Below are 15,492 nucleotides of genomic sequence, written 5' to 3' on the forward strand. Positions count from 1 at the left end.
TATCATCAACAATTCGCATATTGGGACATGTCTAGTCACTAGAGGCACGCGACAAGGTTGCCCCCTGTCGCCAATTTTATTCGCGTTATTCATCGAACCTTTGGCAATTGCGATTAGGAAAATACGGCCCGACACAGTCCCAGTAGGTGGCATGACTAATATAAAATTATATGCCGATGATATTGCCCTTTTTTTAGACTCTAAACCCTCTAGTCAATTGAAAATTTTAAAAATATTCTCGGATTTCCAAAACCTAGGGGGTTATAAAATTAATGTTAATAAGACGGAAATTATTCTAGTAAACTGCACTGTAGACACTTTAATACCAGAATTCAGGCAGATATACAATCCATCCCCAAAGAGGTATTTGGGAATATTTATATCGGATAATTTGGAAGACCTGTTTTCATTGAACTTTTCACCTCTGCTAAAAAAGGTTGGGTCTCTTTTAGATCGTTGGAATCTATTACCCCTGACCTTAATGGGCCGAGCAGCATTAATACGAATGTCGGTCTTACCTCTTTTTAATTTTTTGTTTGACGCCGCACCTTGTGCAATCCAGGTCTCCTTTTTTAATAAAGTAGACGCCCTGATCTCCTCTTTTCTCTGGGCTAAAAAATCTCCTAGGCTTGCACGCGACACTTTATACCTTCCTTTTGCACAAGAAGGGTTGTCTCTTCCAAATATTGGAGAATATTATTTTGCTTCCTTTGCACACCATAGTTTTAGGTTTTTCTTTTCAGACACTAACGTCGCAGACAATTTTTTTATGAAGAAGATGCTGTCAGAAGTAAAAATAATTGATCCAATTAGAAGCACAAAAGACCAAAAGAAAGTTCGTTACAAGTTCCTTCAGTGGATTTTCAAACCGAAAACGCAGTTTTTGAAATTTTACTCTATTCCTAGAATAAGTAATACAACGGATTTGAACAATTTTAACTTTGGAGAAGAGGGAGGTATGGATAGTAAAATATCAAATCTATGGAAAGAAAATGGCTTTGTGAAGATTGAAGACTTCCTCACTGGAAATAGGTGGAAGTCGTGGGATGAAATCTCCTGGCAGGTACATCATTCTTATTCCACCTTGAATTGGTCTTTCTGTATGTTTAATCCAAGGCTTAGAGAGTTGGATATAGGAAATCTATACCACAAAGAAAGTATCTCGACAGCTTTGAATAACAAAATTCAAAAAAAGATGTGTATCTGGATTAAAGTACTAAAAGAGGACAAAGGGCAGGTATTCCCCAGTAGGATCATTGAGAGGTGGGAAAAAAGGGAAAATATTGAAATCAACAAGCTTGTATGGGATAAGATTAATAAATTTAATAAAACAATTTTCCGCGGTGCGAATTTTAGACACATGCAATTTTACAATAAATGGTTGATTTATAGAACTCCCTCCTATCTCCATAGTATCTTCCCCCTAGTTGCTGATAAATGTTTCCGGTGCGAGGAGAAAGGGAGCTGGAAACATATTGTCTGGGAATGTCCTAAAATTCAGCCTTTCTGGAAGAAAATTGAAAAATACCTCTCCCTTGAGCTCAAAGCCACTATAATATTTGACGACTTAATTCCTGTATTAGGCTGCTCTGTGAACCATACTGCATATGATGAGTCCCTTTTCATAGCCTCTTTAATAGCCAAATCCCTTATTTTGCAGTCCTGGAAAACCAATCAAGCACCAACTTTTCAGGCTTGGAAGGCTAAATTATTACGAACCCAGGGCAGGGAAAGAAAACATGCATTGAGATCAGGGGCACTTAAGAAATATGAGAAGTTTTGGAGCGTGTTTGAAACGTAGTCTTTTCTATTGTATTGTCTGACAGCATTCAATTTTAATTATATTATCTTAACTAATAGTCGGCTAGACTGTTTCCCATTATGCATTTTGCACTTTACAATTGCACATTGCGCTTTATAATTAAGATTTGAATTGTTGAAACTCGTTTTTTTTTTTTCTTTCTTTACTTTGTACTTTATAATCTAGCTCCAAATTGATGAAATTTGAAAATGTTTTTGTACCTACGTGCCTTGTACCGAATTAATTTTATTACAATTATGTTCTGTATCGTGTATTCTGTTTTTATGAACTCTCAATAAAAAGAATTAAAAAGAAATATATGATTCAAGTTTATAGAGTTTAATATCCTACACAGGGAATATCTCAGTGAATTACACCATATCTTCCCAGTGGTGTCCCTGCCTGTCCCAGATGTCAAATGAACACGGCTGGCCTGCACCATATGTTCTGTCTATGTGATAAGATACAAAATTACTGGAGCACTATTACACAGGTGACTACAGTAGTGGCCTCCTTGCTGGGCATCTTCCCTCAACCACAAACGACCAAAGTTACCACTCCTATAGGCGAAAAGAGCCATTGCAATGTGCTGGAAATCCCCACAGCCTCCCCACTTATATTTATGGAGGTAACAATTGGAAGACTGGGCAACAGCAGACGCAAGTGGCCCTGCTGGAGACCTAACAAGAACCCCTTCTGGTTATGACTACGAAACCTAAGGAGCAGTAACCAAATCCTGACTCTTTGAGTCCTGTATGCTGAAAAACCAAGTGATAGGTGCACTGACTCCCGATACATTAGACAGCCACCCACAATCAACACACTCTTACACGTCCAGCAACTTGGAACATTACTGTCCTTATTGTCATTATAACATGTCTCTGATGTTAACAATGCAGTACTGCTATGGGTGGGAAATTGGGTCCGGGGGGGGGGGGGGGCGGTTGTTATAAGTTAGATCAGACTAAAGTATCCCACTCTACAGTTCAGAGAGGTGATCACAAAGAAACAGCGTATACTCTAGTCTAGCACATATACCATGACATAAATGCCGTAATGGCTTACAAAATTCATTAAAAAGATTTATTAAAACAGACATTGAGGAACAATGAGCAGGCCCTCAGGGACATCCTGCGTCACAGAGCATGCCCAGTCTCAAAACTGTCTCCTCCAACACTTTCAGGAGAGAGCACAACAAAGTTGAGCCTCTGGATTCTGAAACATCTGGCCCACAGACCAAGACTACGCTTTGGTCTGTAGGTCCACCAACTGTGCTCAAGGGCCAGGTAACAAAACTTTGATCCCAAAAGTGCGCCGAGACTGAGGCACAGCACCACTTCCGAGGGAGTCTGATATCAAGCCAAGAGACCTTCAGATCCGGCTCTGGCTTCTGGTCAACCCCGAGAGTAGCTATCAACACGCACCAAGACTCTGCTCAAGTGTGTCGAGCCATACTGGATGGCAACTCTGCCTCCATCTCGAGGCGTCGAGCATCCTCCTTCAAAATTGAGGTCGATGCCATAAGCAGATCCTAGGCCCGTGCTAAAAGCGTCTTCAATGCCAAATTTGGGCATTACTAAGGCCACCACCCTTCTGAAGCTGCCAAAGGTGCAAAGCAGTGGACCCTTTTAAGGTACGAAGTTGCCTCCAGGCAAGCCTCTACATACACTCTCATGCATCTCTAAGAAGCGCAGGATCATGCTTGAAGAGAAGCTAGCTTTTGAGTCACCTAGGTCTCCATTCCTCAAAAAGCATATGGAGAGGGAGACAAGCCCACTGCCCCAACCTTCTACTTCAAGGTCCTCTCCTCCTCCACCACCTCTTCCTTTACCTTCTATTGAGTCCCCAAGAGGTTAGGCCATACATATTTAGACCAAGGCAGCCCCTACGAGCTGCTAGACTCTTATGAAGAGCCTGTAGCATACAGGGAGGCAAAGGACCCTTGGGGAGACGATGCAGTGGTCCCTACAGACAAACAAGACATTGCGTCCTACCCTGCCAAACCTTCTCAGCCTGCTGACACTACTGCCTGCCTGAGTATTCAGAGGGCTACCTAGTAAAGGCTGCTTTTTCATTTCAAGGGTTGACAAAAAAGTTAATGGCCTTACCCACTGATCTGCTCTGCATCCATGGCCAGGTCCCCCCGACTTCCTTTTTTTGTCTATACAGCACTGAAGCGAGCCTCACCATAAGCAACATGTCATCACTCCAAATGCTGACAAAAACTTCAAGGCCTCACCTACTGACTCGCATTGCATCTGTGGCCAGGTCCCATAAGACTCACTCTTTGTGCATACAGCTCTGAAGTGAGTCTCAGCACAAACTAAAGCTGATTCCCCTCTGCCTCCCCGGCAGACAAGGAGAGCAATCACATTGAAGCTGTTGGTAACCATATGGCTGCGACCCATTGGCTCATCACCAACTCCTGGGTCTTCTATCCGGTTATGATAGATGTCACTGGGAAGAAATGGAGGAGCAGTTGATATACAACCCAGAAACTCACAGAAAAAAGGACAAGAACTCGTGGCCAAGGGGAAGGTCATTTTGAATGTGAATATCCTCTGTGTTCTAGACATTGCAGATGCCACTTCTCTAGGCTTTAACACAAGTATCCTTTTACTGCGTCATGCATGACTCTGCATTTCAGTTTCAGGCCAGAAGTACAACAGCATCTCCTCAATCTTCCATTTGATAGGGTGAATCTCTTCAGCCCTCAGGTGGTTGAGATATTAGAAAGAATTGAAGAAGGCATGGAGATAGCCAAGTCCATGAGTGTTCTTCAAGCCACCACCCCGAAAGTCGCTTCATCGCAAGCCACCTTTCTGAAATAGCAGTCCAGAGTAGGAGCTAAGCCCACTCCACCCAGTCAAGCCAAGGCTATCCGTGCCCTCAGTAGTCCTTTCAGGATTCTCAAGCAGACAAGGGTTACAGCAAAATCGGATAGAGAAGCATCAACCATGGGAAAATTAAAGGTGGCTTCAACAGGAGTGCCTCTACCTCCAAACAATGACTTGCATCCCTTCCGCCCTCGATACCATCTATCACTTTGGAGGAAAATAAGGAATTAGCTCTCCTGTTTGGAAGAGATCACCTCCAATTAGTGGGTGCTTGCAAGGGTAATGCAGGGCTACTGCCTCAAGTTCCACAGCACACCCACCTACATCCTCCCATGAATCTTGGAAGAAGTAGTTCAGGCACTCCTTGTGAAGAGTGCCATAGCGCTGGTGCCTCCACAACAACATGCCAAAGGAGGGTACTCCCTCTTCTTTCTGATTCCAACAAAAGGAGAGTTCCCTCTGGCTGATTCTAGACCACAGGCTGCTGAACCATTACATCTGTCTGAGCACCTCCACATGACCACCCTGCAGGATATCATCCCACTGCTCTACCAATGGGACTTTTAGATGACCCTACAAAGTGCCAAGTGGTGGTGACCACACATCTGCACAGAAACGTTATTCACATCTTTCTGCATTTAGACGACTGGCTAATCAAGAGCTGCAGCAGGCAACAATGCATAGCACGCAATCAGATGGTGATGTCCCTACTCCACAGTCCAGGGTTAACCAAAAAGCCCCATCTCCAACTCCTGCAAGTCCAGCCTTTCCAAGGCTCCATCTTAAACGTTGTCACAGGGAAAAGCTTAACAAGCAAAGGATATGGCATTCCAATAGTTGCTGCTTCTTTTTAAGACATGACATCCTCGAAACGTAAGGACTGTAATTAAACTAACTGTTGGGGATGATGGCTTTATATATTACTATAGACCAGCACGCCAGACTGCAAATGCACCTGCTTCAGGAGTGCCTTGTGAGGCAATGGTCACAGGCACATGGTCACTGGGAGGATCTACTGTTGGTAAAGCTGCATACTCACCACTACCTGCATTAGTTAAACAGCAATAACCTGTTGTTTGGCAGGCCTTTCCTCAAAACCCTTCTGCAGGTGACCATTGCCACTTACACCTTACTCGGGCAGGGAGTGCATGTCAACTGCATGACTGTACAAGGCACCTAGGCCCTCAATACTAGGGCTGCCACAAGAGCTACCTGGAACTTCTGGTGGTCCCTCTAGCCCTTAAAGTTTTCTTCAAGCTAACATGGGTGAAAACAGCTTTCATAAACCAGACAGCCTAGCACCATGTATTACATTCAGAAGCAGAGGAGGGGGGGGTCAACATCCAACACCAGTGTGCACTTGTTCTGGAGATTTGGCATTTGGCAGTCTGGGACTAGTTCCACTTGTAGGACAGTGGGTTTTTGTCGCAGCACCCTCCAAATTTTGCCTGGCTTGTGATGCAACTTTGACTGTAGAGTACTCGGTCCCTGCTAATCAGGTTCCCAGTACCAGGGTTCTTTCCCCAGAACTGTACCATTGTTTCCACAATTTGCACACCTCTGGCTCAAATATAAGTCTCTTGGTACCAAGGGCCTTGTGACCAGAGAGGTTCCCTAAAGGCTGCAGCATGTATTGTGCCACGCTAAGAGACCCCTCATCAAACACAGACATACTGCCACTGCAGTCTGCATGTTTTGGTGCAGATAAAAGTGAAGAGGCGACCTGTCACACATCCCTGCATGCCAGACCTACCAGCACTGCAAGAGGCATAGGTTAGTCAGCCCTAAGGCAGCATGAAATATACCTCATGTGAGGGCATTACTGCATGAGGAGCTATGACACTATAGTGTCCAAGTCTGTTCTTAGACATTATAAGTGCACAGTGAAACCATACTGAGTACATGGGCTGGGAGCTTGTTGTTACGTGTTCCACGGCTCCATGATGGCTTCACTGGATTCCAAGATATTTGATATCAAACATCTTAGCTTAATAAACCCACACTCATGCCAGTGTTGGATATATTAAGAAATGTACTCAGAGGGCATCTCAGTAGGGCCCCCTGGAAACCTACCAACCCACTAGTGTGTGCCTGACTGATCTGCACCAGCCTGCTACCTCTAGACATGTTTTTGACCCCTTGAGGTGGGAGCCCTTTGCTCTTGTGGGTCAGAAACAAAGCCTGCTCTGGGTGCAGGTGCTTTACACATACCCCCAAGCAGGAACAGCATTGAAAGGTGGTGAGCCTCAAAGGCTTCCCGTCCTTTGTTATGCTGACCAGGGCCTCTCCAGATAGTGGGGGATGCCCGCCCCTGTGACCTAGCCCCAATTTTCGTGACAAGGTTGGTGGAAAAATTAGTAAGCAGAAGAAGTGTGTTCCCTCTCAGTCAGGACCACTCCTAATGTGTCCTGAGATAAAGTGATCCCCTCCTCTGAAAATCTTCCAATAGGGTTAGGCGTATGTCCTCTCCCCAAAGGGAGTGTACATACAAACGGTGTAGTCACCTTAAAGGTAAATAGTCCATTGTCTACTACCTTCTGGCCCGTGAAACTCCTCAAAAACGAATATTTAGGGGAACCCTTGAACCTTGTTCTTCAAATTACTGACGGCCTAGAAAGGATAAAGAAGATCTGTGCAGCAGCGAAGACTACAGACATTAAATGATTTGGCCTCAGCCCTCAAAGACCCTGCTAAAAAAGATCGACTCATCCATCAGTCTAGCGACCTCCAGAACCCAGGTAGGACTGCCTGCCTTCTAAAAAGACTCATAATTTCCCGTGGACAGCGGACCTGTCCAGAATAAAATCAACTTAAAAGGCAAAGTGCTCTTCCTGCGGAATCGCAAAACCGACCACCTCTGCATCTGCAAGTGGCCCACCTGTCCAGCAAAGATTCCCTAGTGATTCAGAGCAAGAGTCCACTGTGGGTTGAACCCTGCCTGACTGCACGTCAATGCCTGCAGCCTCTGCACAACAGGTAAGCTGTTTTCCGACACCTCTGCACCCGCCATCCCTGGGCAGATCAACCAACAGTGTCCCGACTCTCCAGCACATTCCAACTTACCTGTTCAGCTATAGGATTCTTTCTTCCAGTCTCCTGGCCTGAGCCTGCAGCCTGTTTCCAAGTTCGAGTTTCCCCATTGGCTTGCACTGGGCACCTGACGTTGTGTTGGCACGCTGCACCCGGCCGCCCCTGTGCCACTGGGGGTGTAAGTTTGGTGCTGCCTTACGGTCCACCCTGTGCTTGCCTTTATATCTGGAGACTGGGTTACAAAACCGTGCTACTTGTCTGCAAGTAGTATCACTTTGATTGCTTCCTTTCTCTATTGGATAACATTGGCACCCAAACCAGAGTTTGACCTCTGCACCCAACCGCCACTGTGCCCCTGGTGGCACAGTGAGGTCACTTACCAGAGCCTTGCCTGGTACTGATTCTTCATCCAAAAGCTCAATACTGTAAACTGTTCACCTACTTGCATATTGCTGATTGGGTTTCCTCCCACAGGATAACATTATACTGATTTGAAAAAGTCAGTGTCCACTTTTTACATTGAAAAACTGTGATATTGCAAAACTTATTTTACTGCAACAAAGTATCTTTGGTTCTAAGAAATAAACATACAAAAAGTAATATTTTTACAAACCATTGGTCTCGGATTTAGTTGTTGAGTGTGTGTGTAATCATTTCTTGCCTGTGTGTGTACAACAAATGCTTAGCACTGCCCTCTGATAAGCCTAACTGCTCGCCCACAATACCACAAAAGAGAGCATTACTATTATCTACTTCAGCCTCTGGGGATCCACTGGACTCTCTGCACACTATATCTTACTTTGGTATAGTATATATAGAACCAGCCTCCTACACACTTCCTAGCATAGCAGTTTCCAGGGCTTGACAACTCCTTTGCAAACCTGCTCAGAAGGACTTAACAAGTCCATGAGTGGGACTTGCACCCCAAAGTCCTGCACAGATACATCCATCATTGGGCCACCCTGACCATCGACCTGTTTGTCACCCTGCAAAAGCAAAATGCCCACATTTGGCCTCCAGGTACCCACTGTCCATGGGTAATGCACTATGGATACATTAATCAGGGATATTTGCCTATGCTTTTTATCTTCTCCCACTCATCCCATATGTGCTGGGGATGTTGACACAGGTGTCTTTGACCCTCATACTAGTGACCCACCACCCTGGCCCGGCAGCCCTGGCACTTAGTGCTTCTGGAAGAAGTTGCCACTCACTCCTACACTCTTGCTCAACTTCAGGGTCAACTCAGACCCCATGCTGGTCAACCTAGCGATTTGGCACCTGAGGTTCTTGAGTTTGGTTATCTCAGCGTCCCGGAGGAGTGTATACTTATGCTGCGTGAGGTGTGGAAACCACCACACACACAGTCTACGCGGCCATGTGGAAGAGATTTATCCACTATTGCATCTCTGAGGAGATAAACACCATACATGTCTCGGTACAAGACATTATTTATTACCTTTCATAATTGCAAAAAGATAGGTCTAATATACACCTCTTTACGCTTACATTTAGTGCAGATGCAGCATATTTACAAAATAGGGAATATTTCTCCCTCTTCAAAATCCCTCTAAAGGCCTTCACGGAGGGTCATAAGAGAGTATCCCCCTCAAATACCTCCTGCCCCTTTGTAGAACCTAAGTGTACTCCTCACATGGCTCATGGGTCCTGTCTTTGAACCCCTTCACCTCCTTAACTGGCAGTCTCTATCATAGAAGGTAGCTTTCCTGATAGCAGCAAAAAGCTTGCTTAGGCGCATTAGTGAGGCCCAGACTCTCACAATTCTCGACCCTTTCATCCATTTCCACAAGGACAGGGTGATCTTTAGGAACAACCTCAAATTTCTCCCCAAAGTAGCCTCACCTATCCACATTAATCAGACCATTGAGCTGCAACTTGTCTTCCCGTAGCCAGACTCTGCTTCAGAAAGGGACTTTCTCACTATAAATGTTGAAAGGGCGCTCATGTATTACATTGACAGGACCAAGTGCTTTTGTGAAACAAACCAACTTTTTGTGGCCTTTGTTAAACCCTGCAAATATTGCCCATCTCTAAAGCAGGCATTGTGAGATGAATGTTTCAGTACATGCAAACATACTGCACCAAGTTAATGCGCCCACTCTATCTGCCCCCCAGCGCTCACACCATACACACAAAGAGTGCCACAATGGCTTTCCTGGGCAATACCCAACTAGTCGATATCTGCAAAGTTGACCAAAGTCAACACCACACATGCTCACTAAACTCTAATGCATGATTATTCCCTCCTGCTGACAGGTGATGGTTGGCTTGAACGTCTTAAGAACTTTGTTCCAAACATTTGCTTCATCGGCCTGCTAGCTACCGCTTCTCTTGGAGCTGCTTTAAAGTCTATGTAGAGCATATATAATATATATATCACACATGCTGTGAACAGAAAATTGTATTTATCCTGTAAGCATCTGTTTGTAGCATGTAGTGCTGTAGATTCACATGCTTTTAGCCTCTTCTCAGAAGCAAGGCAGTGATCACAGATATCTAACTTTTACCTTGTACAATACACAGTGCATATTATACTTGCCTTTGACACTTCACTCTACTTCTGCTACTCACTCCCTCAGCGGAAAACAATCTGAGGTGAAACCTGTGTCCATATGCATTGTGGACTGTGAGAGGAGTCACAACAGGTCTTGTTACTCCAACTCCTTAAAACAAAAGCAAGTTACAACCATCCGAGCCCAACACTAGATGGTAGGAGCATCAACAGCATGTGAATCTACAGCACCACACACTAAAAATAGATGCTTACAGGATAAATAACATTTTCCCTCTGGTATGAGGTAAAAAGATGTTGGTTTCACAGGGTGTGGGCAGGGCGAAAAATGCTTAGCTCTCTTGCACTCACAAAATATGGTGGGCAAAATACAAAATTAAAACATAGAATGCATTTGCTTCCCTCAATTTAAAAATATTTGATACCTTTAAATTGTTCTAGGGAAAAATACAGCGGAATACTACTTAATTTCTGTTTATTTGTGTTAATCTTAGAAATGTATTTGTCTCTTTCGTCACAGGACTAGAGGGCCTCTCTTTGGACATTTCTTCTCTGATTGATATCCGAGATCATGTGAATAAGGAATTTGCAATGCGTCTAACCACAGACATAAAGAACGGGGACACTTTCTTCACAGACCTCAATGGCTTTCAGGTAAGCTCTTTGGGTGAGTGCACATCTTCTTTAGAGATCTGTGTTTCTCATGGAAACGAGTGGCAAAGACCCTTTAATATTCTCCTATGTCCAATACGTATTCCTTTAGTGCTTTGGTTTAAAATATGCAAAAATAGGCCTGAAACTATTTAAACAAAGCAATATGTTGCTCATTGTATGACCATGTTCACCTAAGCTTTTTTTAAAGGTCTCCCTGGGAAAAACAGACATAGTGATTTTTTTTCATAAGCAAAGCTTCAGATTTAACAAATTTGTTTTAAGAGGTTCACTGGTTCAACATGATCCAACCTATTTAAGCCTATTGGATAAATGAAGGAGCAGGAAGGGCTCTGGGCTTCACTCTGTGGTACCCACCACAACCTGGAGGCATGAGTCTTGGGAGAATTAAAAAGGGACCTCCTTCTTCATTGTTTTTTTGAGTGCCTCTATTTGAAGTCCCCTGCGTTCCCATACTGTCTCCTGCGATCTTCAACCTTTATATGGAGCAGCTTAGTGCTCTACTCTCAGATAACAGCATCAAGATTCACCAACATGCAGATAAGACATACCTCTTACTTGAAAGTCTCCCCTTCTTCAGACACCCAACGCCTCAAACACTGGTTACACATCATCAAGACCTGGATGCCTAGTGCCTACCTGAAACTCAACCCAACCAAGACAGAATTAGTTATTTGCCAAGAACAACAAACAAGGTACAATACAAACCTGGCTCAATGGCATGAACGTTTATGGCTTCGAACCCCAACTCCCACCAAATAACAAATTACTTGGATTCACCCTAGAGACCAACCTCTCCCTCAAGGAACACATTATCAAAAAACAAAGACTGCCTGGTACCAGCTCTCTCTTCTAAAGAAAGTCAAACCGTTTCTTCCAGAAGGCGACTTCAGAACATCTGTTCAATCCATTGTACTCTTGGATTGTTGGTAGTGCACTACTCTATGGCTACCCAGATTCCACAATTGTACCTTTTATGGGCATCGTACACCCCGCAGCACGTCTCATCCAGGTCTCGAAGTAATATTATCACATCACACCCACCCTGATCGAACTCCAATGGCTCCCTTTGGTAGCCCACACCATTGTCAAAACTAGCTGCATCTTTTACAAAACCATCACAAACAGCTTTCCCACTTATCTTTCAGACAGGTTCTCCATCTCTGATGGTTCTCAGCATACCCACAGCCAGGGCACCTCATATTGCAGATTAAAGTGTAAAAAAAAAAACAAGCTAGCTGGCCTTTTGCATCTAGGCACCTAGGATCTGGAACAACATCCCCATATGCTAACAGCACTGTCCCAAAGCTGCTCCAATTTAGGAAAGAGCTGAAGGCTCACCTTTTTAAACACTAGATTACAATGCATTAACCATCCACTACTCAGCTTCCTCTTCTATTAATATCTATCTTAAACTTGCCTTTGACCATGTATAGTGCTCCGCTGCCTTTTGGCTAGGTTTGCGCTATTGAAATATCATATACATACATGCAATCATTAGATCTTCTCCTTGATAGAGGGAGCAATCTATGTTTGAAAGTCACTACACTACAGATAAAAGCTGTTGAGATAGGGAGCCCTTGAGATGCAAATTGTATGTGCTCCAATTGTTCCATTTCCATACACAAGTACTTATTTGTCATAAGTACTTACTTGTGGGTGTGTTTCCACAGAACAAAGGTACAGACCAGTAGATTGGTGTCAGCATCTATAATGAAAATAACAAGCATAAACTTATCGTTATGACAGAACTGTGGAGGGCACGGGCTGGAAAGTAAACTGGGATAATGATATGTCCCACACATAAATACCAGTGCTGCTTCTCTTGTCAATCGAGTGAGTGATATGCGTACACAATCACCCTTACAACTGCAGTGTTTGTAACTTTGCATTCTGAATTCTAGTGCCTACAAAATTCCATTAAACTCCTTCTAAGCCCGTCTACCCACTGCGTGAAAATGGTGTTGAATAAGGAATATACCTCCCTCTCAAAGGCTCACCTGTTTGCGTGCTAACTCACTTGAAGAAATTTGGCGAAATCATAGGTTGAAGAAGTGAGAAAGAGCTTTTGATTTGTTACTTCACATCTCATGCCTGAGGTGGAGAAATTTAGATTATAATACTCACAATAAAGAAAAGGGGGAGAAGGTACAAACCCTACCTCATCCTCCTCAAGAATTAAGTAAACCACACAAAAAGAGGTAGAGTGAAAAGCGGCCTACATCCAATAGCAATTGCAAAATATTTCAAGAAAGCACACATACTCTGTAAAAACTGCCCTCACCCACAACAAGTTGTGGCATGCTTCATCATCGGGCTGCTACTGACGCCTCTGCGCAGACCAACGCTAGAGGCGGAGCAATAGGGAGGGGTAAACAATACAACAGTGATACAAACAAACAAAAAGGCTGGATCCTTTGGTGCAGAAATAATGAGTTTTAAAACTGACCCAGGGATATCTCTATAATAGTTTTATTCCTGGATTCCCCAGTCAGATTAAAAAGGTATATATATATATATAGAAAAATATATACCAAATGGATAGTGGTGGAATGAGTTAATTAAGTGCTCACCACCCCTCCATTCTGCATAGCAGTCGACATGTTTCTGCCGGTTCAAAATCAAATCTCCGGCATTCCTCAGGACAAGTTAGATCCCTATGCCCTTTTTCCAAACCCCTCTTGCTACCCACTCTCGTGGGTTATACTCCACCTGTAAGTCTGGAGTCTTTCTCGTAACTTACTCTTTCAAATAGGAACTGAAAGATAAAAGACACGAAAATGACACCACTTGTTTTCACATCCGAAACAGAAACAATATTTTATAATGTGTGCTCTCAAACAAACTAAAGCAATTGCAAACCACCCAGTCGGTGTGACCAAAACATTTTTAACATATGTGGTGCTCAATCCAATGAAATACGCATTTAAGAATTGAATACATTCTGTGATTTCCCTTCCACAGTGTGTGACTACAGAGGGTCGCTCTCTACTCCAGTGCCTTTTCTAGCAACTTGCTTAATAAACTCTGGTAAGAAGTGGGAAAGGTTGGACACCGCACGACCCTGTATGAGTGTATATAAGAATCTTTGACTAAGATAGGGGAAGTAACACCTTGATATCTTTGGACAGCATGTTGGTGTGTTGGAGTATGTTTATTCTCATTTGATTCAGCACGTTACTCCTTGTGTGTGAAGTATATATATATATATATATATATATATTTTAGTTGAATGGATATTAAGCACAAATTATGTGTTTCGGATATACCACTAGGAAGGCCATTGTTTGCCCGCTGAATTATGATGGTGGATTGAGCACCACATATGTTAAAAAAATTTGGTCACACCGACTGGGTGGTTTGCAATTGCTTTAGTTTGTTTGAGAGCACACATTATAAAATATTGTCTCTGTTTCGGATGGGAAAACAAGTGGTGTCATTTTCGTGTCTTTTATCTTTCAGTTCCTATTTGAAAGAGTAGCGTTGGTCTGCGCAGAGGCGTCAGTAGCAGCCCGATGATGAAGCATGCCACAACTTGTTGTGGGTGAGGGCAGTTTTTACAGAGTATGTGTGCTCTCTTGAAATATTTTGCAATTGCTATTGGATGTAGGCCGCTTTTCACTCTACCTCTTTTTGTGTGGAGAAATTTAGAGCCAGGAATTGTTGAAAATGAGGAGAAACCGCAGGAACTGGCACAGGCAAGTACCTCACACAATAGAAGAATTTTAAATTCAAAACTGGCATCCAGACCAAAGATCTCTAGTACTGTGATGAGGCAGAGAAACATTTTAGCTAAAAGGTGTCCTTTGCGTTAATAAAGAGGAATTCATGCATGGGTTCAGTAAATGTTCCTGGTGGTATTCAAAGGATATACCCAGGGACACTGGCAAGAAGGAAAGCTCTGAAACCGGTTACTGACTTGTAGCATAAGAGAGACATTGGATAAAGATAGACATTTCCCCTGCAGCATTCATTTCCAAGTATGTCAGAAGATGCATTATGTGACAAGATCTGTACACCTAAAGAGGCACAGACAGAGATTCTGAAATAGACATGTTTAAGATACTCCCATAACACGTAATAAATAAAAGATGTTGCACTGCGTAAGCAGGGTGGTAAAGGATATTAGACCAGTAAGGAACATCAGAAGGAAGGAAGGAACATCAGACGGTAATAGTCCTCTGTTACCATAGTGGTCCATAGCCTTCAAATAGGCTTGAAAATGGTGACTGGGGGAAGACAAATCATTACTTAAGTCACTTATTATTTTAGAGATAGTAGGCACACATAATATATCACCAACAATACAGCTCTTGGTACACAAAAATATTAAATACAGATATTGTACCGTAAGAGCTGTAGAACAGGGAAGGGAGTTAAGTTTGGGAGCAGGGTGTTTCTCCAGAACGTTTTCAAATTAGAGAAAGAGAGCCATAAAACACCTTTGCGAAAGTACTCCTGTCAGGGGTAGGACACTAAGAGTTCCAGAAATGTCTGGGTTGTATCTTGTAGAGTAGATGTATTTAATTTTAGTAGCTTTGCTTATTTCGTGTCCGGTATGAGGAGAGGGTACTGAGATAGGAAGTACGTTCCAATTCAGTGCCCTAACACTTACTGTT

At 43.3% G+C, this 15,492-nt stretch overlaps 1 protein-coding gene across 6 annotated transcripts in view; it reads left to right on the top strand.

Annotated features, from left to right (window-relative positions):
* The window catches only part of MAN2A2 (mannosidase alpha class 2A member 2), a 658,091-nt gene that overhangs the window by 566,970 nt on the left and 75,629 nt on the right, over nucleotides 1–15,492 (top strand). For all 6 annotated transcript variants that reach the window (XM_085644368.1, XM_085644371.1, XM_085644369.1 and 3 more), the window contains one exon: nucleotides 10,722–10,855. In XM_085644368.1, the coding sequence (XP_085500494.1) occupies nucleotides 10,722–10,855 (134 nt within the window). The remainder of the gene's footprint in view (nucleotides 1–10,721; nucleotides 10,856–15,492) is intronic.

This window comes from Triturus cristatus, chromosome 3_1 (assembly GCF_964204655.1).
Source record: "Triturus cristatus chromosome 3_1, aTriCri1.1, whole genome shotgun sequence".
NCBI classification, from domain to species: Eukaryota; Metazoa; Chordata; class Amphibia; order Caudata; family Salamandridae; genus Triturus; species Triturus cristatus.